Genomic DNA, 24,335 nt, shown 5'->3' on the forward strand with positions numbered 1-24,335 from the left:
TCAAAAGTAAGAATGTCCATGGTATACATTTTACTATGTCTTAAAACTAGCAGGAGAGTTTGGAAAATCAACATAATTACAAAGCACATAACTTTGTTCATTCAGAATCATCAGGAAGATATTAAGTATATTTTTGTAAATATTACATTAGTCTGAAAAAAAAGCTCATGACAAAGATAAACAGTAAGACAGAAAAGAAAGAAGACTCCTAGTTCTCACTAAACACACAGCTAGACAGTGGGACCTTTGTGGCGAGCCCTGGAAGTTTTGCCAACAGAAGACCTAGACATATATGTTAGCATATATACTTAGCAGCAAGCTAAGTTTCTTCACTAACTGCTGGGTGTCACGTACGTATAATTAATAGACAGGAATATTACTTCTGTAATTTAGTATACACGAAAGGACAAAATCTGGCTCTCAGCCAGGGAAGAGTGAGGACTTCATGAAATAGTCTGTAAGGGGTAGTCTAGGTCCAAGAGGAAATCCTTAGACTAATGTAGAGAAGCTTCACTGCTGGAGGCAGAAGTAAAAATAAATAAAGGAGTTGTCACACTTTCTGTGAAGGAAAACAATTAAGAATTAGAGTGATCTGTAGGCCACCCAAGCTGTCTAAACTGAACTGGGTAAGGGTGGGTAGAATTAGAAAGGGTACAAAGGGAAGACACTTACCTCCTTTTCATTTGTATTGTGGAGTTTTTCTATTGTGTTATTTCTTGTAACACTTATTTTGGAGGGTAACTCTTTTTTAATATTTAATTTTCAATGCTTAATATTATTTAAAACAAAGAACCCATATTTAAGAACCAGAGAAAAAGTTTTGTCCCCTGCTTGTTTTCTCTGATGCCTGCCGAAATATCTTTATATACTCCCCCGCCATTAGCAGTAAGTTCTTACAGGGAGGAAGAAATAACTTTTCCAATTTACTCAGAACTCCAAATCAGTAAAAGAGTTAATTACCAAGATACAGTGCCAGCTTAAAACTTTTGAGCCACCAAAAATAACTCTGGAGAACTACACAAACTCTAGTTTTCTGATAATATAGTTAACTAAGTCAACACATATTTTCTTCCCCCCTCCACTGAGATGAAGTCTCGCTCTGTTGCCCAGGCTAGAGTGCAGCAGCATGATCTTGACTCACTTGCAACCTCCGTCTCTCGGGTTCAAGCAATTCTCCTGCCTCAGCCTCCTGAATAGCTGGGATTACAGGCGCACACCACCACACCCGGCTAATTTTTGTATTTTTAGTAGAGATGGGGTTTCACCATGTTGGCCAGGCTGGTCTTGAACCCCTGACCTCGTGATCCGCCCGCCTTGGCCTCCCAAAGTGCTGGGATTACAGGCATGAGCCACTGTGCCCAGCCTACACATATTTTCATATTCTGAATTTGCTACCAAAATATCCTCAAAGGCAACTCAAATACCTGCTTTAAAAACAAAAACAAAAACAAAAAAAAACAGAGATGTGGTCTTGCCCAGGCTGATCTCCAACTCCTGGGCTCAAGGAATACTCTCATCTCAGCCTCCCAAGTAACTTAACTACAGGTGTGTGCCACTACATCCAGCTCAAATGCTTGCTTTTAGCATGTACTTCATTTATAAAGAACAAACAGTGGAAGCAAAGAGGCAAAAGTGGTGAAAATTCTTTTTTTTTTTTTTTTTTTTTTTGAGACGGAGTCTCGCTCTGTCGCCCAGGCTGGAGTGCAGTGGCGCAATCTCGGCTCACTGCAAGCTCTGCCTCCCGGGTTCACGCCATTCTCCTGCCTCAGCCTCTCCGAGTAGCTGGGACTACGCCCGCCACCACGCCCGGCTAATTTTTTGTATTTTTAGTAGAGACGGGGTTTCACCGTGGTCTCGATCTCCTGACCTTGTGATTCACCCGCCTCGGCCTCCCAAAGTGCTGGGATTACAAGCGTGAGCCACCGCGCCCGGCCAAAAGTGGTGAAAATTCTTGTGCCCACCAGGGTACCATTAAAGCACCTGCTAACAGAATCTGTTTTCCTCAAAATAACAGCATCACCGAGTTAGAAGGACTCTCAACAATAATCTGCCCAATCCCTCGGTTTACAAATGTGGCTTCTCATGATCTTTACCCATTTTTCAGATCATCAAATGTACAGTTAGGACACAAATAACTGTACGAACATATCAAGAAACAATATATGACAACCAAAAGCTACGGAAGAACTGAAAAAAGCACTACTATAATACAAACAGGTAAGTTTTGCCACTCCATTTGAGTACATGTTTTCCTGGTTTTCTGACATAGTAAGTTCTAAGTACCTCAGACCCCTCCTATCCAGAGATTGATTTTGATGTTACTGTTCTCTCTACCTTTACTCTCTATAGCTCCACATCTCTTACCTCTCAATGATGTGTATCTTAAGTTTCCCCCATTAATAGCAATTCTTTCGCTGCTCTGTGCCTGGTTCATTCAATATAACATGCACTGAGGAAAGCATTAAAAATAAATTTATCTTTAATAAAGAAGATAAGTAAGGCACAGTCCCTGTTCTCAAGAATTCATATTCTCTTGTCACTATGCTTACATGAATATTTCCCTATTAGAATATAAGAATTATAGTATACACAACATAAAGGCAGCACTGAGGAGGACATTTGTAAACCAGGGGAATAAGGGAAGGCTTCTTTCAGGAATTGGCTTTGGAAAATGAGTAAGAGTGTACCAGGATGGACAAGGAAAGAAAGAATCAATGTCACAATCATTGCCATAGGGCATGAGAAGCCAATACAAGTAAACAATCAGCAAGTATACTAGTTGCTGGCACTGAAAAGAACAGAGGATAGAGAGGCACCACAGGATGTAAAACACAAAAGGCTAACCAATAGGTGGCCCACAATTGGAGATTTCACATTGCCTTTTGGTCAAGTTACATGCTAGATGCCAAAGAAGGTGTGAGAGGACATTAAGGCAGAGCCTTGCATTTAAGAAGCTTAATATCTGAAAGGGTTGTCATGTATACACAAAAATAATCATATAAGTTGCTCAGACAGCAAGCAAGCTGAAGGGGTATGATCACTTATTCAACCTTATCTTACTCTACGCTTTTGTCTAATGTATTCATTTATCTGTATAGGACAATTCTGATATTTCACTGCTCCTTGTAGATCAGGTCACCTCTCCCCTCCCAGTCTTCTCTTTTCTTTCAGAAGGCAGCCTGGAAATGTAAGAGGTAGGGAGAGAAGGCAATTTGTACAGATATTAAATGGGTTGATAAGAGAAAGAACGTCTAAAAAGGTGACATTTGAGTGAAGTCCTGAAGAAGGTGAAGGAGCAGATTGTGCACCTATCTAGGGGTAGAGCTTTTTTTAGGCAAAAAGAACAGCAAATTCAAACGCCCTAAAATGAGAAGTATCTGCCATAATCAAAGAATAGGAGGCCATTATAGCTGGAGCAGAATGAGCAAACGAGAAAGCAGCAGGAGATGAGGCAGAGAACAGGGGCCAGATGGTAAAGAGCTGCACTGTCCAGTAAGCCAGCCTCCAGCCTCATATGGCATTTGAAATTTGAAATGTGGCTAGGAAGTGAATTTTGTTTATATTTTAAACTTTAATTAAAATTAAGAAACCAATACTGGACTCAGTTATTTTAACTTTTAAGAATGATTTGGAACTACTTGGGTATATGAGTTTACATTTTCAACTATAAACTTTATGACACCTAAATATGAATCAAGTATTTCCAATAAAAATTTAGCATCCAAATTGTATAAACTATACATCAGATATTGAAGACTTGCTATTTTTGAAACAAATTTCAGCAATAACTTATTACACAGATATACTGAAATATTTTATTTTACTTGTTTAAATAACATTAAAATCAACTTCACTTGTTTCCTTTTTACTTTAGATAGCATGGCTGCTAGAAAATTTTAAATCACGTATGTGGCTTGCATTTTTCCCTTGGATAGCACTGGTATAGAACTTTGTTGGTCATTGTTAGGATTTTTATTTTTATGGTCCAAGTTGGGAAGCCATTAGGAGGGTTCAGGGAAATAGACACATGATCTGACTTATGTGTGTACTTATCTCATGTTTTGTTTGTTTTACTTTTAGTAGACAAGGTCTCAACCTTGTTGCCCAGGCTGATATCAAATTCCTGACCTCAAGCGATCCTCCCACCTCAGCCTCCCAGAGTGCTGGGATTACAGGTGTGAGCCACAATGCCTGGTCCTGACTTAACGTTTTTCAAGCATCACTCTGGTTGCAATTTAGGAACAGACACGTGTGGAGAAGGGGAAGGGATACAAGACAAAAGTAGGGAGACTAGGAAGGAGGTTATTTCCAACACCAGAAATGCTATAATTTCATAGATGATGGTAGCATGGACTAGACCAAACACTGTGGAAGATGTATTCAGATTCCAGGTAAGTGCTGAAGTTATAAAATGGATAAGCCGTTAAGACTCGATGTAGGGTATGAGAGAAGAAAGGAGGCAAGGTTAACACTTATTTCCCCGAGCACATAAAAAGACTGAATTGCCGCCGGGCGTGGTGGCTCACGCCTGTAATCCCAGTACTTTAGGAGGCTGAGGCGGGCAGATCACGAGGTCAGGAGATCGAGACCAGCCTGGCCAAGATGGTGAAACCCTGTCTCTAGCCAGGCATGGTGGCGCGCACCTTTAGTCCCGGCTACTTGGAAGGCTGAAGCAGGAGAATCACTTGAACCAGGGAGGTGGAGGTTGCAGTGGGCCAAGATCACGTCACTGCACTCCAGCCTGGGTGACAGAGTGAGACTTCACCTCAAAAAAAAAAAAAAAAAAAAAAAGGAAAGAAAAGAAAAAAGACTGAGTTGCTAGTTAACGAGATGAGGTAGACTGCAGGAGGTCTGGATTTGAGTGGGAAGATCAAAAGTTCAGTTGTGGACATGTTAGGATTGAGAATCATATTAGATATCCAAGTGAGGATGTCAAGTTGGCAGTAGATATGTAAGCCTAGAGTTTAGGAAAAAGTTGTGGGCTAGACGTGTAAATCAGATGTTGTCGGCATATAATGAAATTAATTAACTAAGGGAGTGATCCTGGATACTGCAAGACTGGAAGACTCTGCTCTGGAGTAGTCAAACAAGCAGCCAGTGTAGAGTGAAGAAATCCAGGATGTCAAATCAAGGGGATATTTCAAAAGGGGACTAATCAACTACGTTAAATCCTAGTGATGTGTAGCTAAGATGATAATTAAGATCTAACCTTTGGATTTAGGAACATGGAGGTGTTCACTGATCTTGACAACAGCAGTACAGTGGGGCCAAAGCCTGCTTGCAGAGGGTTTAAGAGAGAATGGGAAAAGAAGAACCAGAAGAAGAAGAACCTTGAAAGAAGGCTTTTCCTCTGCCCGGCCGCCCATCGTATGGGATGTGAGGAGAGCCTCTGCCCGGCCGCCCTGTCTGGGAAGTGAGAAGCGCCTCTGCCCGGCCGCCCCGTCTGGGAAGAAGTGAGGAGCGCCTCTTCCCGGCCGCCCCATCTGGGAAGTGAGGAGCGCCTCTTCCCGGCCACCCATCATCTAGGAAGTGAGGAGCGCCTCTGCCCGGCCGCCCCGTCTGGGAAGTGAGGAGCACCTCTGCCCGGCGGCCCCGTCTGGGAAGAAGTGAGGAGCGTCTCTGCCCGGCCGTCCCCTCTGGTAAGAAGTGAGGAGCGCCTCTGCCCAGCCGCCCCGTCTGGGAAGTGAGGAGCGCGAAGAAGTGAGGAGCACCTCTGCCCGGCCGCCCCGTCTGGGAAGAAGTGAGGAGCGCCTCTGCCTGGCCGCCCATCGTCTGGGAAGTGAGGAGCGCCTCTGCCCGGCCGCCCCGTCTGGGAAGAAGTGAGGAGCGTCTCTGCCCGGCCGCCCCGTCTGGGAAGTGAGGAGCGTCTCTGCCTGGCCGCCCATCGTCTGGGAAGTGAGGAGCGCCTCTGCCTGGCCACCCATCGTCTGGGAAGTGAGGAGTGCCTCTGCCCGGCCGCCCCGTCTGGGAAGTGAGGAGTGCGTCTGCCCGGCCGCCCCGTCTAGGAGGTCTACCACGGAGGCCAGACGCAATGTGGGGGCTGGACGTGGTGGCTCACGTCTGTAGTCCCAGCAGTCTGGGAGGCCGAGGCGGGTTGATCACTTGAGGCTAGGAGTTCGAGACCAGCCTGGCCAACATGGTGAAACATATGAAAAATACAACAGACAAACCAACCAACCAACCCAGCGACAACAAAACAGGTCTACCCTGCAGTCATACTCTAATTTTTTCTATTTTCCTCCCTTTCTGATCCTTTATCCCACTTTCTTTTTCTTCCTCTTCCTTCTCCTTCTTCTTTGTCAAATAGAGGATTGAGTTATTATCATTGATCCATACAAAGTCCCTCTCTCATTTATTTTAATTCCCACCCCCCACTTCTATTCCCCGTCTTCCCATGTGCAACCTTCCTAACACGTTTGATATGCATCTTTTTGTTTGTATGCATTTTTAGAAAATGTTTACTGTTTTGTGTGCAAAAAAAATTAATAAAATTCCTTAAAAAAAAAGAAAGAAAGAAGGCTTTTCACTGTAAAGGGGAGTAAAGAAATATAGTAGCTAGAGGGAGAAGCAGACTCAGGAGAGAGTCTGTTTTTTAAGACAGAATAAATTGGAGCATGCTTATTCATTGATGGAAATGTTTTAATAGAGAAGAAAATTTGATGCTGCATGAGAAGGGGGAGAACTGTAATAATGTTCATGAATAACTGAGGGAGAATGGGATTTACTAGTCAAGTAGAGCATGTGTAAGTACAATAACAAGAGGGAATTATAGCCAGGTGTAGTGGCGGGTGACTGTAATCCCAGCTACTCAGGAGGCTGAAGCACAAGAATCACTTGAACCACAGAGGCGGAGGCTGCAATGAGCCAAGATCACTCCACAAGATCCAAGCCACTGCACTCCAGCCTGGGTGGATATGGTGGTGAGAGCTTGTGATAGTTCTCTTCAGATGACTTCTATTTTAGGAAAGCAAAAATAGAGGAAGAAATGTGAGTGGTTTGAAGAAAGAGGAGAAGGAATAAGACACTGAATGGGCCAGGAAAATGTACCAGGACTGCCAGAGAGCAGTAAGGGGCTTACTGAGGCTTGTGATTATAAATTTGACAGGAAACCCATCAGCATGGCTGTGTTTTTCTCCAGCTACAATTAAATGCACAGAAGCAACCATGAATAAGAGAGGTGGGGAGAAGTTTGAAGTAAATTTATTCAGGAAAACAAAAACAGCAACAGGTAATGAGTTGTATTCCATTATGGAAAAGTATTATGTGGAAGCAGTTTTCCTTTTATTAAAGTGACTATCTGTGATAGGCCCCAATGATCCCCACCTCCTGATATTCATGCCCTCGTGCAATCCCTCGCCTTGAGTGAGGACTGGATCTAGTAAGTAGGTTCTAGCAAATGGAATGCAGCAGAGGTAATAAGATGCCATTTCAGAAACTTCCAAGTTCTCCCTGCCCCCTCCCTTTTTCTCTAACAGAAACTAGTTGTCAGGCTGTGGAGTTGCCCCGTGGAGAGGCCCACATGGCATGGAACTAAAACCTGCTAACAACCACATGAGTGAGCTTAGAACTGAATTCTCCCTGAACTGAGCCTTCAGATGACACTGTGACTCCTGCTGACACCCTGACTGCAACCACATAAGAGATCTTGGGCCAGAGGCACCAACTAGGCCACACCTGTGTTACTAACCTACAGAAGCTGAGATAATAAATGATTTAAGCAACTAAGTTTTGGGGCAATTTGTTACACAGCAATAGATAACTTAGAGGCCTTTGAATTTATCATCCAAATCAGGATAATTTTAAGAGTGAAAGAGGGCATCATTAATAACTGTCACAGAATAATATGCATAAAATAATATTGTTGGAGACAAATTAAGCTGTATAATCAATCCCACCTTTTGTTTGTCTTTAATAGTGCAAAAGAAACGCGGAAAAACTTACAGATAGCTCAGGAAACTAGTCAGATGTCCTAAAAAGGCAAACTAGAACAGGCTCTGATTGTCCCTCTGAATAAACTACCCAGGGCTATGGTGAATTTAAACCATTGCCTTTTGAAAAATATTCATTCAGGTAGGGTTTAAACCCCAGGCCTGTCATGAATAGGATTTAACTCAAAAAATAGGAAAAATAAGTGTTCAACTCAAGTTTTAGGGTAAAACCATTAGTTTATTAGACAATGAAGAATAAAAATCTGAAGGCTAATAGGAAAATACCAAACTTATTTCAATAAAGTCTTGCTCTGTGTATATTTTATTAAAATATAGTGTTCTTTATTTCTAACATACTCAGACATCATGTAGTAGAAAGAACAAGTAATTTGGCATTTGAAGACTTAGGTATGAATTTTAGTTTTACCACTTACTAGCTATGCAACTTTGGAAAAAGGTAAAATTTGAGACTGTTTCTTCAATTATAAAATGGTGATGTTATCACGTCTCAGAGTGTGCCTCAAATCACACAGAAAATCCCTTTTAAACTGTAAAAGTATCCTGAAATACCGATTTTCAGAGTCATTCTATTTCTGTACAAAGAGGGTAATTTGCTTTGACAAGTGTACTAACGGTCCTCTTATTCACATCCATGGTTAAAGCTAAATTATTCAAAAATACCCAGCCTCAACTAATAACAGCTTACTCTCAAACTAAGCTAAATACTCAGCAAAAACCAAATATACTTGTTTAGTATGTTCTAGTTCATTTTCATATCTACTTATTCATTTAATTCATTTGCTCTTTAGAAATTAAAATAGCATTACAATTCCCAGTGAGGTATTCTGACCCAGACGAAATGAATGTTCAAACCAGTGGCTGCTAATTAAAATTTAACATGTCAATTAGTCCACAAACTACTAGGAACTTCAAAATAAAACTGTTCATAATTCAGCATTGTGAGAGAAAATCCTGGTTTGGGGAGAGATGAAAGAAACAAACACAAAAATAGGATGTTTCAACTCTACAAAAGTTCAATTTTAAATGAAATTCAAATTGTATCACTAATTTACCAGGAATTATGCCAGGTTCTGGATGTAAACGGAGTTCCTTACCCTCAGGGTTTCATAGCACAGAAAGGAAACACCATGTAAACAAGCAAGTTACAAGTGTAACCATACTAAAGTGATTTAGTGTAATCATAAAAGTGAACACAATGTAAAAAGAAAATTGAAGATACCATTGAAGTTAGGGACAAGATGGAAAATAATCTCTAAGAAGTAAGGATGAGTAATCTGAAAGACTAATATTAATCTGCCAGGTGAAAAAGAGAGGGGTAAGGTCGGGTGCAGTGGCTCACGCCTGTAATCCCAGAACTTTGGGAGACCAAGGCGGGCAGATAGTGAGGTAAGGAGTTCAAGACCAACCTGACCAACATGGCGAAACACCGTCTCTACTAAAAATACAAAAATCAGCCGGGTGTGGTGGCGTGTGCCTGTAATGCTAGCTAATTGGGCGGCTGAGGCAGGAGAATCGCTTGAACCCGGGAGGCAGAGGTTGCTGTGAGCCAAGAGTGCACCACTGCACTCCAGCCTGGCGACAGAGCAAGACTCTGTCTCAGAAAAAAAAAAAAAGGGAGGGGGAGAAGACAAGGACTCTAGGTAGAGAGCACAACATACGCAAGAGCTGTAAAGCAAAAAGGTGTTTGAGAAAGAAAATGTAATTTAGTATTATGATGATGTAGTATACAGTTGAGAACACAAAACAATGCTGAAGTGTATTTTTTAACTGAGTTGGTCAAGAAATATTTAAACAGCTATGCAGGCACTATTGTAGGCAACTAACATTAAAAAAAAAAAAAAAGGCCAGGCATGGCTCACGCCTGTAATCCCAGCACTTTGGGAGGCCAAGGTGGGTGGATCACCTGAGGTCAGGAGTTCAAGACCAGCCTGGCCCAAGATGGTGAAACCCAGTCTCTACCAAAAATACAAAATTAGTCGGGCATGGTGGCATGCACGTATAATCCCAGCTACTGGAGAAGCTGAGGCAGGAGGATCGTTTGAACCCAGAAGGCAGAGGCTACAATGAGCCGAGATCACGCCACTGCACTTCAGCCTGGGTAACAGAGGGAGACTCCATCTCAAAAAAAAGAAAAAAAAGCCCACTGAAGGGTGTACATTTCAACAAAGGGAGAAAGAGAAAAAGCAATAAACACAATAAATAAGTGACATCATATATTAAGGGCTAGACACAGCATGGAAAAAATGTTTAATAGCACATTTTGTTTCCAAGTGCTTATACTATACACTGTCACACACTGAAGGGGAGATGGAAGTGGAGGTGAGAAAAGGGAAGGGTGTATGCTAAGACACACACATCACTCAGAAAGCCCCATGCTCTCAGCAATTCCAATCAGGATCCATTTTGTAAGTCTGAAACATGATTTTGGCTGTCACAATGACAGCAAATGCTACTGATATCTAGTGGGCAAGGACTAAAGATGCTAGATGACCTGAGACAGTAGGCACACATCCCCCAACTTTCCACTATCCAGTCATGTAGGCAAAAAACCTAGAGTCTAATTCCATTTTACATAGAAACACAAAATATGTTTTGTACCATTTTAATATACAATCGATTTTCCAAGAATGTAACTCGTGAATAAAGAAAACGTGGTATTTTGTCCTGGTAGGAACTTTACCAAAAGTCATTCATTTCAGAAAGTCACATAAAAATATCATTTATTGTATTTAAGTAAACATTACAACATATCTATATCAGTCTGCAGTGTAACTGTCACATTTACAACAAAACTATGTATATTTACAAATATACTGTTACTTAATTACTTCTGGTATAGTAGGAACTGAGTATTTACAGGTTTAAATGATGTTATAAATTAGCTTCATGTCTCTCTCCTTTATTACAGCTGGGGCATTATATCAACTTTTTAAAAGTTACATGTGAGAACAGTTAACTTATCTATGAATGCCACTACAAGATAGCCAAAAAAGTGCCACAAAATATCTATCATAAGCAGAGTGTGTGAGTCTGATAGGGTTGGGAAACCACAAACTGAAACAACTCAATCTTCCGGTCAACTGGGAGCCCCAGAACCTCTTTCTATCCCTAAAACAATGTGAAACCAAAATTTGATTTTCTGATACCTCCAAAACCCTCAGTTCAAAAAATACTTCCTTTTGTCACTGTGACAATTTACTAAAATGCCAAACAAGTACACTGCTCAGATCAAGCACAAATTCTCAATTATTAATTTTAAAGCCCAGTGACAATGTATTTGTACTTGTCCCTAGAGAGATTAGGACTACCACAATCCAGAATATCAGACACCAATACTTTAAAAGCAGCATTTTACTAAATTGTGCTTTAATTTCAAATCACATCTTCCCCTTCGTTCTGGTTGCGTTCTCATGAAATCATGAAAGACAAAAAACATTAAATACAACTGCCTAACTGCTGCCTGAAGAGTTCTGGCGATGTGTACTATTTCACTGCCAGAGTTAATTTCACTATTAGACAAAACTAATTGTTAGGCAATTCTTTCCTAATTTTGAGGGAAAAAAATCTGCCTCTACTTGGAACAAAAAAGGATAACACTATCCACAAAGACAGACCTTTTACTTGGAGACAGCTATCATGTCCTTCTTAGGTATTCCAAAATTCCTACATTCCAACTTTCTCCAAAAGGAGAAAAAAATTAGAAGAAAGTTCCCAAATACTATCCAAAACCTAAGATTTTGAGGTAGGCTTTTTTGGTTTTATTTTGTTCTGCTCTTTGTATTCTGGTAAACTTCTAGCCCCGTTAGGACTTGATGAGATTTAAAACATTCAATTCCTTTTAGACCCCTTGTGTACTATTTTTGCAACCAATTTTATCCTTATTCACTTTTTGGTATGTCAAGTTTCACTGCATCCTCCCTCCCAAGATTAATCAAAGCTCTGTACTTCTGTAGCCTCTAGTAATTTCGGAAAGTTTCTAAAATGTTACTTCACAATGCATCTGGGCCTCATCAGTGCAGAATGTAACATACTATGGCAACTGAGATTCCTAGAATGGAATCTACTTTAATTTCACAAATACAATCACAAAAACACTAAAATATATAATTTTTAAATTTAATATACTTGTATAGCATAAGAGGTAAACCTGACTTCTCAGTAAAGACCAAAAACTAGACTTCACATGTCATTAAAAATAAATAGTAAATTAATCAGTGCTTATCAAATCTGAAAATAAAACTCTAATAAAATATAAGGCTATATGGCCAGGCGCAGTGGCTCATGCCTGTAATCCCAGCACTTTGGGAGGCCGAAGCAGGGGAATCACAAGGTCAGGAGATACAGACCATCCTGGCTGACACAGTGAAACCCCGTCTCTACTAAAAATACAAAAAATCAGCCGGGTGTGGTGGCACGTGCCTGTAGTCCCAGCTACTCAGGAGGCTGAGGCAGGAGAATCACTTGAACCCGGGAGGTGGAGGTTGCAGTGAGCCAAGATTGCGCCACTGCACTCTAGCCTGGGTGATAAGAGTGAGAATCTGTCTCAAAAAGAAAAAAAAATAGTAATAATAAATATACAATATAAGGCTATACACACAATTTTGTTTATAAAAGGTGGGAGTCTGGAGATCTGACTCTGATACTTTATATTACAGTGGGCAAGCCAGCCTCTCTGGTTTTCAGTTTTCCTCAATAAAAAAATGACAAGAATGAACTAAAGATTATCTGCAGGTTTCTTCCAAGAAAAGATCCCATGATTTTATACTGGAACAAAGAGGGATTTTCATTTTTCATAAAAGAAAAGCCAGGGCACAGTTAGATTAAAAGGGATATGAAGAGCAGCCTTTACTTTTTCTGGAGTTTTTTTTGTTTGGCTTTTGCCCCCCAGAGACAGGGTTTTGCTGTGCTGCGTAGGCTGGTCTCAAATCTCAAACTCACAGACTCAAGCGATCCTCCAGCCTCAGCCTCCTGAGGAGCTGGGACTACAGGTGTACGACACCACATCTGGCTCTGTAGTGAGTTTTTAATGTGATAATGCATTCTTATTGCCCTTGTAAACTATTAAATATTGCCATAAAATGCTTGGTGGTCACAGGACTGAAAGTAATTTTGCATTCATGCTTCTAATCAAGTACTACGATGTTTTCCCTTTTAAAGTATGGTACAAATCATAAACAGCTATCTGAACTCTAGAAGATCTTTAAGGTTTCTTCTCACTATTAAATTCAATTCATTTACTCTTCGCTGTAGATGAGACTGCCTAAACTAACGGTCAATAAAAGATACCTCTGGGTACAGTAAATGAGATAAGAACCCAGGGTGTGAGACAGAATAATCTGAAAGTCCAAGGGAGCAAGAACTATCTCTGGAAAGCACATGCAAAGTTACAAAAATGATCAAGAGTTTTACAAAGACTGAGATATCCTCTGGATTGGCTGAAGTTCATTTATATACCTCCCAAAGTGGTAAGATGACCAATGAAGTCCACTAGGATGTATTTAAATGCCAACTTCTCAATCCTGACATAACAACAAAGTGAGGCTATTCAGAGGATGAGGTGTTGTCCTGGCCCATAAGAATAGTTGAAATTATTATTCAAAATTGCTGTCATGTAATTACTTAGAGATCCTGGGCACCATCTTTCATGGCACACCTTCGAAGTAGTATTGTTCAGACAGGCCAGGTGCCTTCCTGATAAAAAGGGCTTTATTTGCTTCAGATTCTTAGAGGCAGTAATAGCCTTGCCTTGGAGCTATCCATGGTGCTTGCCTCAGACTCAGCCCATCACTTGCAGCAGCTGGTGCATTCACTTTCCTATTACAGTACCACTCAAGATCTCTCAGACCTGACCTGTCATCCACACTGTGGCCTGTGACAATCACAGCAATATCACAGGCCACTTCGAATCTGTCTATTCCACTTTGCCTGTGTCCAGACCCACAATCACCTTACTTTGTAGTTTGTTTGGATCTCCAGATAACCTAGCTTTGCATCCCAGGCCTGCTACACAAAGCCCTTTCTGTGGACAAAGTACACCTTCTGGGAGATTACTGGCATACTCTGGGTAAAAAATTGTAGCTCTTCAGAAACAATTCTCATACATAATAGCTCACATGAGTTTTAATACCTTATTGCTACAATCTTTACCATTCCAAAATGATTTTAAATAACTTTAAATTTTTTTTTTTTTTTTGAGACGGAGTTTCACTCTTGTTGCCCAAGCTGGAGTGCAATGGTGTGATCTCAGCTCACTGCAACCTCCGCCTCCAGGGTTCAAGCAATTCTCCTGCCTCAGCCTCCCAAGTAGCTGGGATTACAGGTGTGCGCTACCACACCTGGCTAATTTTTTGTATTTTTAGTAGAAACAGAGTTTCACCATGTTAGGCTGGTCTCGAACTCCTGACCTCAGGTGATCCACCTGCCTCAGTCTCCCAAAGTGCTGGGATTACAGGCGTGAATCACCGTGCCTGGCTTTTGCTACGTTTTCTTGACTCACACTGGGACAAGTGAAGAAGTTAATTCTGGAGTGACTTCTGGGTTTCAGGGAATCCAGCAACCTCTAGAAATTATGCAACTATTTAGGCATATGCATGTTCTCCTGGGAAAGCAGGTATCGAGATTCGCATCCTTAAACAGCTAAGAACCAAAGATCAATACACTGATGATGCCAAAATAATGATCATTACCCCAGATTTAGGCACTCAACCTTTATATCCAACTGACTACAAATTTGGCATGTCCAAAATGAAACTCATTTTCCTACTTACTCCCCTAACATATTCCTCTCCTAATTCTCACCATCTCAGAAGATCATACCACCTGGCCAAAAACGCATAAATCCTGTGAATCATGCTTTATCGTAATGATCATCATGACTCTTTCCTTTTCCTTAGTCTCCCTTATGCCATCAATCACCATTAGCTTTCTGAAAGCCTAAGAAATTCTTAAAAACACCCCTAAGGCAAAAAAAGCATGTGTTCAATAATCACTTTCCAGGTGGTAAAGACCTCTCAATATTAATACATCTTATAGGCTGAAAACTTCCCATTGGACCACAACTTTTTATTTTTAATATAAAGCCTTACACTGTCTCATCATTCCTCTTTCCTCTAATATCGACATTATGAATATAGTGGAAAATGTAACTCTTTGTTCCTCTGAAATTAGGGAATATGGTCAAAACAGTTTTTTTTTTTTTTTTTTTTTTCAACAAAATGACAAGTGGTGGGGTGGGGGACTATTTCTGTAAAACTGCTCTTATTTGGAATACCTTTAATTTCTATCTCAACAGTCCCAGGGATCATAGCACTACTGTTCAGTGAAGGCAGCTGCTCTCCAATTTCTAGAAGATAATAGGAGCTTTGTTTTTTTTCCATGTAATACCATCTCTTTACCCAGAAGTCAACAGGACAGATGGTACTGCAAAAACAAATGCCAAATCAGAATTGAAAAACATACAAGTCAGAATCACTGACATTCCTGTCTGCTGACAGTAAGTATTTTAAAATTTAGCGAAAATAGGAGGTGATAAGGCTAGGTCTCAAAACTAAAATCTGAAGACCCTACATAAATGTATTTCTGATTCTTTACAGAGTTTATAAGACTTCCTGAACATGCGCTATCTTAGTCTTTCCTTAAATACACAGCAAGATGTCCAGAAACATACAATGAGCACCTCTCATTTTTCACACACTGCCACTAAAGATTAGAAAGTTCCCATTGATTCATTGATGAATTTATTTTTATTTTTTTGAGACAATTTCGCTCTTGTCACCCAGACTGGAGTGCAATGGCACAATCTCGACTCACTGCAACCTCCACCACCCAGTCGGTTTCAAGTGATTATCCTGCCTCAGCCTCCCAAGTAACTAGATTACAGGTGTCTGCCACCATGCCTGGCTAATTTTTTTTGTATTTTTTAGTAGAGACGGGGTTTCACCATGTTGGTCAGGCTGGTCTCGAACTCCTGATCTCGGGTGATCCGCCTGCCCAAGCCTCCCAAACTGCTGGGATTACAGGTGTGAGCCACTGCACCTCGTGATTTACTGATGAATTTATTTTAGGACCACCTACTGACATACCCTGTACTTTTTAGTGCTTTGTAAACTAATGGCAAACTTTAAAATGTGCTGTACAGATTTTATTTTGCATTTATTACTAAAAACCTAGGGAGGCCAAATTGATGTTTACAGGATAGTGGGTTCAACTTCACAGCAATTTTTTTTTCCTAATTATTGCCAGTTATGGATGTAAGAGAATAAATCATTAAGTAGCTATAGGCAAGGCCAACAATAGGCTTACAACTGTAGAGAACAGAACAAAATGAAGGAATATCCAGATTTGGAATACCCTATACAGTTCTAACAGCTGCTTGTCAAAAAAAAAAAAACAAACATAATGGCAGCCGGGCGTGGTGGCTCACGCCTGTAATCCCAGCACTTTGGGAGGCCAAGGTGGGCAGATCACAAGGTCAGGAGATTGAGACCATCCTGGCTAACATGGTGAAACCCCTTCTCTACTAAAAATACAAAAAAATTAGCTGGGTGTGGTGGCGAGTACCTGTAGTCCCAGCTACTCAGGAGGCTGAGGCAGGAGAATGGCGTGAACCTGGGAAGCGGAGGTTGCAGTGACCCGAGATCGCGCCACTGCACTCCAGCCTGGGCGACAGAGCAAGACTCCGTCTCAAAAAAAAAAACCGGGTGCAGTGGCTCACGCCTGTAATCCCAGCATTTTGGGAGGCCGAGGCGGGCAGATCACGAGGTCAGGAGATCGAGACCATACTGGCTAACATGGTGAAACTCTGTCTCTACTAAAAAATACAAAAAATTAGCCGGGTGTGGCAGTGGGCGCCTGTAGTCCCAGCTACTCGGGAGGCTGAGGCAGGAGAATGGCGTGAACCCAGGAGGCGGAGGTTGCAGTGAGCTGAGATTGCGCCACTGCACTCCAGCCAGGGTGACAGGGCAAGACTCCATCTCAAAAAAAAGACAATGGCGCTGGGAAAGGACTGTAAAGAAGACAATTAAAAATCAACAAGTGCCTCAGCTGTTTATGATAGCCTACAGAGTGATTCAAAGACAATTTGTTACCCTACTTCTTTACCATTACAAAGTGACCAAAATTAAATGCAACCATCCTTTTAACAGGGCCTTTCACAGAGCGTAAGTTTTCATTTTGGTAAAGTCCAATTTATCAACTTTTTAATAAGTAATGCATTTGGTGTTATGTCTAAAAGTTCTTCACCAAGCCTAAGGTTCTGCAGATTTTCTCCTGTTTTATTCTAAAAGTTTTATTTTATGATAAAATCTATGATCTATTTTGAGTTACTTTCTGTATAAGGTATGAGATCAAGGTTCATCTTAAACTGTGGTTAAGAGGATGAAAAGGCAAGTTACAGATTAGGAGAAAATATTTGCAAATACCTATCTTACAAAGGGTTCAGATTTAAAACATATAAAGAGCTTTGGCTGGGCACGGTGGCTCACGCCTATAATCTCAACACTTTGGGAGGCCAGATGGCAGATCATCTGAGGCCAGGAGATTGAGACCAGCCTGGTCAACAAGGCGAAACCCCATCTTTACTAAAAATACACACAAAAAATTAGCTGGGCACGGTGGTGCACGCCTGTAATCTCAGCTACTTGGGAGGCAGAGGCCCGAGAATCTCCTGAGCCTGGGAAGCAGAGGTTGCAGTGAGCTGAGATCACACCACTGCACTCCAGCCCAGATGACAGAGCAAAACTCTGTCTCAAAAAATAAAATAAGCCAGCGCGGTGGCTCACACCTGTAATCCCAGCACTTTGGGAGGCCGAGATGGGCAGACTGCCTAAGGTCAGGAGTTCGAGACCAGCCTGACTAACGTGGTGAAACGCCATCTCTACTAAAAATACAAAAATTAGCCAGCTGTGGTGGCAGGCATCTGTAATCCCAGCTACCTGGGAGGCTGAGACAGGAGAATCGCTTGAACCTGGGAGGCAGAGGCTGCAGTAAGTTGAGACCAGGCCATTGCACTCCAGCCTTGCCAACAAGAGCAAAACGCATCTCAAAAATAAAATAAAATAAAAATAAAACCTATAAAGAGCTTTTAAAACACCACAGTAAAGAAACAAACACTCCAATTAGAAAGTGGGCAAAAGGACATGAAGAAATATTTCACCAAAGAGAAAACATGGATGGCAAATAAGCAAAGATTTTCAGGCCAGGTGCAGTGGCTCGCACCTGTAATCCCGACACTTTGAAAGGCTGAGGTGGGAGTATGGCTTACACTTAGGAGTTTGAGACCAGCCTGAGAAACATGGTGAAACCCGTCTCTACATGGCCAGGCATGGTGGCACACACCTGTAGTCCCAGCTACTTGGGAGGCTGAGGCAGAAGGATCGCTTGAGCCCAGGAGACAGAGGTTGCAGTGAACTGAGATCACGCCATAGCACTCTGGCCTAGGTGACAGTGCAAGACTGTCTCAGAAGGATAAATAAGCCTGTAATACCAGCACTCTGGGAGGCCGAGACAGGTAGATCACGAGGTCAGGAGATCGAGACTATCCTGGCTAACACAGTGAAACTCCGTCTCTACTAAAAATACAAAAAATTAGCTAGGCGTGGTGGCAGGCGCCTGTAGTCCCAGCTACTCAGGAAGCTGAGGCAGGAGAATGGCATGAACCCAGGAGGCGGAGCTTGCAGTGAGCTGAGATCGCACCACTGCACTCCTGCCTGGGCAACAGAGAGAGACTCCGTCTCAAAAAAAAAAAAAAAAAAAAAAAAGGATAAATAAATAATAACAATATTCTCAACATTATTAATCATTAGGGAAATGCAAATTAAGACCATGAGATATTACTACACATCTACTAAAACAGCTAAAATAAAAAAATAACAGTATCAAATGGTGGTGAGGATACAGAGAAACAATGTCTCATATATTACTGGTAGAAATGTAAAATAGTACAGCCACTCTGGAAAAGTTTGTCAGTTTATTTTAAAATTAAACATACATTTACCATATGATCCTGCAATTGCATTCCTGGGCATTTAGCTCAGAGATACGAAAAGTTATGTCCTTACAAACCTGTACATGATTGTTCATATTACGTTATAATAGCCAGAAACTAGAAGCAACCAAAACGCCCAAGAGCTGAATGGTTGAACAAGCTGTGGTACATCCACACCATGAAATACTACTTAGCAATAAAAAGGAACTACTGCTACATGCAACAACATGGATAGATCTCAAAAGTATTATGCTGAGTGACAAAAAACAACCTCAAAAAGTCACACACTGTATGATTCCATTCATATGACATTATAGAAAATGACATTATAGAGATGGAGAACAGATTAGTGGTTGCCAGGGGTTAGGGATACCTGTTGCGGGGAGAGGCTGGGTAGATGGGGCTATAAAGAGGAAATATGAGGGAGATCTTTGTGGTGAGGAAATAGTTCTGTATCTTGACAGTGGTGGTAATGGTTACATAAATACACACGTGATAAAATGATATAGAAATAGATACATACTTATACCAAGATCAATTTCCTTGTTTTGATATTGTAATGTAACTATATAAGATGTAACCTATGAGGGAAACTGGGTGAAGTGTACACAGGGAACTGTCTGTACTATCTTTGCAACTTCCTGTGAATCTATAATTATTTCAAAATAAATGTTTTTAAAAATGCAATCAACATAATTCAAAAGTATAGAAAATATGGGAGAAATTTATGAATTTGTTGAAAAGGGTGATGTTGTAATGTTAAATGCAAACCAAAGAGGGATGGGGTGGTCATAGTGCAGTCTAGAAAGAGGGCTGGAGAGTTTGTCCAACCCTCCGAAATAGATAGTTCAGTCAAACATTTACTGAGTACCTAGGATTTGCAAGACAAAGTGTTACTTCTGAATTAATTTACTCTCTAAAACGACAAGACAGAGCATTATTAAAGACCTCTGCAAAAGCAGTTCCCTTTGCCTTGTATGCTCTTCTTCTGTCACTTTTTCTAGTTAGTTCTTACTTATCCTTGAACTCTCAGCTCAGCGTCACCTCTTCAGGGAAACCTTCCCTAGTTCTTCCTATTGCCCTCCATATTAGATCAGTTTCCTCTATGACATATTTTGAACAGCACCCTATATACTTCATTCATAATACTAATCACCATTCACAAACTGTGTGATTATTTGATATCTATTTTTCCCACTAGGCTAACATTTCCAAAAGGACAGAGGTCTGTGTAGCTTATGGCTGTATTCCCAAACTCAACATCATGCTTGCCTAGCAAATGGCAGAAGCTCAAAGTAGATGTACAGAATATATATATACAAAGCTAAGATTCATATGTACAAATGAGTAAGAAGAATAAGATTTACTGGAGTTTGGAAGAATCCTGTATCACTCTAACCTGAGAAAGCCAGTTTACACAGGATAGAAGGCTCATGTAGAAGATAAAGAATCTCGGCCAGGTGTGGTGGCTCACGCCTGTAATCCCAGCACTTTGGGAGGCCAAGGTGGGTGGATCACTTGAGGTCTGGAGTTTGAGACCAGCCTGGCCAACATGGTGAAACCCCGTCTCTACTAAAAATACAAAAAAATTAGCCGGGCATGGTGGCGGATGCCTGTAATCCCAGCTACTCAGGAGACTGAGGCAGGAGAATTGCTTGAACCCAGGAGGCGGTGGTTGCAGTGAGCCAAGATTGCGCCACTGCACTCCAGTCTGGGCAACAAGAGCAAAACTCCATCTCGGAAAAAAAAAAAAAAAAAAGATAAAGAAGAAAATAAAGAATCTCAACTCTGAAGCTGAATATAAACTTGGGCCTTTGGGCAAAACAAACTCAATCAAGAAAAGAAACCGAGGAGCAGCTGTACAAAGAGTTCTTTAGGAAAATTAAAGTAGACACGGACTTGCACTGAGAGTGTAAGACATTAGAGACAGTAAAAATAATTAAAAGGACGCTGTGGTAGTGCAGGCACAAAACAACAAAGTCCTGAATGAGGGTGGTCATGGGAACAGAAAGATATGAGAAATACTAAGAATAAAGAAGCAACAGAGCTTAACAACTGGTAGATATAGGGGGATGAAAGGAGGAAGAATCAGAGATTATTCAGGAGGTTCAACAGTGACTTATCAGTGAAAGATAATGCCATTAACAGAAATTGGAAACTCATAACTAAATCCCCTTAGGAGAAGGAATGTGCTTTATTGGAAGCGATGGGTGTCATCCACACAATTTAAGACATAAGACTAGATGTAGAAGAAAGTCAAGGTTGGCAATGTAGATGTCAGAACTGATCAGTTAAGGTTACAGGAAAATCAATGAGATCTCCCAAGGAGAAGGTATAAAGAAACTCAAATGGAAATCCTTTAAAACAACTTGAATGCCTCCTTGCTGAAATTATGTTTATCAAATTATAGCGTCACCCACACTATGAGCTCCTGAAACGCATTTCTGATTTCATCCTTGCATTCTCTAACATATACAATACAGAGCTTGTACATAACTGGTACATTGTACCTTATTAAAGGAATCAACCATTCGAGATAATTTCTGATGAATGTTTCCTGTTCTAGTTTGCATTTCAAAACATGGTGCTCTGGGTAGTACTTTGAAAGGTACAGGTTTCACTTTAAATTAGTAAAATCAGTGAATTGAAACATTTTAAATCATTTATCCAAAAGCTCCTACTTCCCAAGGCTCTAGGAGTGAAGATCTGATAGACCAGACTTTGGGATTATGGAAATCTTTTTTTTTTTTTAATTAAAGAAAAAAAAAAAGCCCCTAATGAGACTAGGGCTAAAGGCAAATCCTAAACAGAAGTATTAATAGAAAATACTCTTCAAGAAGTTTTTGAATAAAATAAGCAGAAAAGATTATTTACCAAGGAAGTGAAACAAATGAAAACTTTCAATCATATGCATTATACAAGTTGACAACATCCAAAAAGTAAGCTTCAGGTGAACTGAAGGATAAATGAAATCCAAATGAATAATTAAAGGGGAACTGAGAACAGCCAAGACACATACTATTTTTTTTTAAACATAATGAGGTAAAAGTCATTGGCCTGCACTTCCACAGAATATTCCTGGGTATTACAGTCAGTGATGGAGTAACAGGCTAATCTGATCTAATACTTAGGTAAACAGTATTTCCTTAGTTGCAGTTTAAAAATAAGAAAAAATGACTGCTAAAATGGATCAGGGGAAAAATCTATTGACAGCCTCACAAAATTATTGTACTGACAACTTAAGCCTTTTCAAGGTTGAGGTCTGCCACACTGCTCTAACCCTGAATCATAAGCAAATGTCCTAGGTGCTTTCAGATAGGTGAGTTTGTTTGTGGGACAAGTCAGAGAAGAGAAAAGAAACCGGTTGTAGTTACAAGACTCTAGGAACCCGACAAGTCATTTATAATCCAACTACCCTCTCAGTATCAGACCGGCTTCCACAAGTCTAAAAGATGGTCAATCAGTATTTGCCTGCTTGTTTCCAACAATAGCAAATGAACCATTGGTAAACTGACCATTCTCAGAGTCGGACAGCTCGAATTTGTTGCAAAATCCTTCGAAGTTATCTCCCAGTAACTTTCATTCCTGGTCCTGGTTCAAGAGCAACATAGTGAAAGGTGAAAGTCGTCTTTTTCTTTAAAAAAAACTTCTTTTAAAAAAAAACAGGTTTTACTTCCTGGCATGTCAATACGTTCCCTTCTTTCAACAATGGGGAAATCTCACCCTCTTTTCCCCCCTTCAATGTTTGACTCCCCTTAAAGAAAAACGGAATACCAGGCACAGGGAACATAGAGTTCCTCTGACTCAGAGCCGCGACCTCTGAGCAGAAAGGAGGAAAGGGGCTTAAATAACCACACACACTAGGAAGAGTTGCAGCTGATACGAATCATCATTGCCAAAAAGCAAACAGCTTCAGCCGGTGCCCAGGTGCTGGGACGCGATAGAAGCCGCACAGACTTGGCCTGGCAGCTCTGAGGAAATGGGGGCCAAGGAGCCTGCACCTCTTCTTGCCAAAGCCCGGGAGAGCTGAGTGGGCGCTCGTTCCCAGGCCGGCTGCAAGCGCAGCGCTTCATAAGGCAGAGCGCTCGGCCCCCGGGAAGCGGCATCGCTAAAAGGAAGGCTCAGTGAAATGCTTGGCAAAGTCCAAGCCGCACCGCCCAGCCAGTTGTCTGTAAGCCCAGCCACCCCGCCTGCCAGACGCCATCCTGGGAACCCGCACCGGCGGGAGCTCCCGGAGTTGGAAACGTCTTTGGCTCGGCCGGGGTACCCTCTGCCCGTCTATCCCGCCTGTCCACCCTCGCTCACTCCCTGGCCCAAGACTGAGCCGGGGGCCGCCCCAGGGGGTGGTGCCCAGGAGGCACACCACGCTTGGGGGAATGGTGGAGACCGGGATGGGGCTCCCTGGAGGGCGGGCGGGCGGGCGGCCGCGGCGGGTCACTCACCGAAAGGACGCTCATGCGGATTGGGGTCTCCAACAGGCACGCCATCTTGAGCCTTCCCACCCGGCTGCTGCAGGCGCCGGCGCGGGGGCCGGCACTTTCGACAGCCAACTATTGGCCAACGCTAGGCACCTCTCCCTAAAGGCAGCCAGACAGACGAGAACCGGCCACGCTCTGGACACCGCTCAAGTACCGGAAAGGCCCGCAGAAAGAAGGGCAAAAGGGAATCGCGTCAGGGGCTGTCCTACGAATCGTTTTCTCGGAAACAGCAGCTACTCTGAGCCTGGGTTAGAGGTGGGAGCGGGCAGCAGTTTCCGCATGCGCAAAGAAGATCTGCGGGCCCCACCTGCCGCTCGCGGTGGGCGGGGCCCCAGAGGCGAAGTCTCGCCCTGACGCTACAAGCTTTAGGGACTGATAAGTTGCAGTTTATGGGTTCCCGTATTCATATTTGGAAAAAGTAGTACGTGGAGCCACATACATAGTTTGAAGTTCACTTTCATATTCATTCTCTCTCTCTGCACCAAACTCCCGGCGTCGTTATCTCCATCTTATAGGTGGGGAAATTGCGATCCCAGAACCTTTGCCAACCGTAAGAGGGATTGTTTCACGATGCAATACAGAAATGTGACTTGCCTTAGCGTTGTGTGCCGGCCGCGTTTATTCTGGTGTAGTGTTAAGAATAGCGAGAATGCTTGGGTTTCTTCCTAGCTACTTGACTTATCAGCTGCTTTACCCTGAGCAAGTTATCTAACCTTCTGTTTGAGTTTCCTCATCTGTAAAATAAAGGTTAATGAGGATAGAGGAGTCAACAAACGTGAAGCGCTCTGAAAAAACCTAGAACATAGAAAGCGTTATACAATATGTGTTAACATTTCTCTAGCTTCTGAGTCAAGTGGGGAAAATGGGGGCAAATATCTAAATATTTCACACTAAAACACTCTCATAACCGAAGCCAAATAAAAG

At 41.8% G+C, this 24,335-nt stretch overlaps 1 protein-coding gene across 5 annotated transcripts in view; it reads right to left on the reverse strand.

Moving 5' to 3' along the window:
* The window catches only part of ARMC8 (armadillo repeat containing 8), a 114,392-nt gene extending 90,718 nt beyond the window's left edge, over positions 1-23,674 (reverse strand). For 2 of the 5 annotated variants that reach the window (XM_032144252.2, XM_032144251.2), the window contains exons 1-2: positions 23,376-23,439; positions 22,449-22,524 (exon numbers count right to left, since the gene is read on the reverse strand). Coding sequence is in view for 3 of the 5 variants with exons in the window: in XM_032144251.2 (XP_032000142.1) it covers positions 22,449-22,451 (3 nt within the window). In the remaining 2 variants the exon portion in view is untranslated. Of the gene's footprint in view, positions 1-22,448; positions 22,525-23,375 lie in introns of all 5 variants that reach the window. The other 3 variants (XM_032144250.2, XM_032144254.2, XM_032144253.2) reach the window with 3 other exon arrangements.
* Positions 23,675-24,335: the final 661 nt, after the last annotated feature.

The sequence above is a fragment of the Hylobates moloch genome, unplaced genomic scaffold (assembly GCF_009828535.3).
Source record: "Hylobates moloch isolate HMO894 unplaced genomic scaffold, HMol_V3 SCAFFOLD_22, whole genome shotgun sequence".
Lineage (NCBI taxonomy): Eukaryota > Metazoa > Chordata > Mammalia > Primates > Hylobatidae > Hylobates > Hylobates moloch.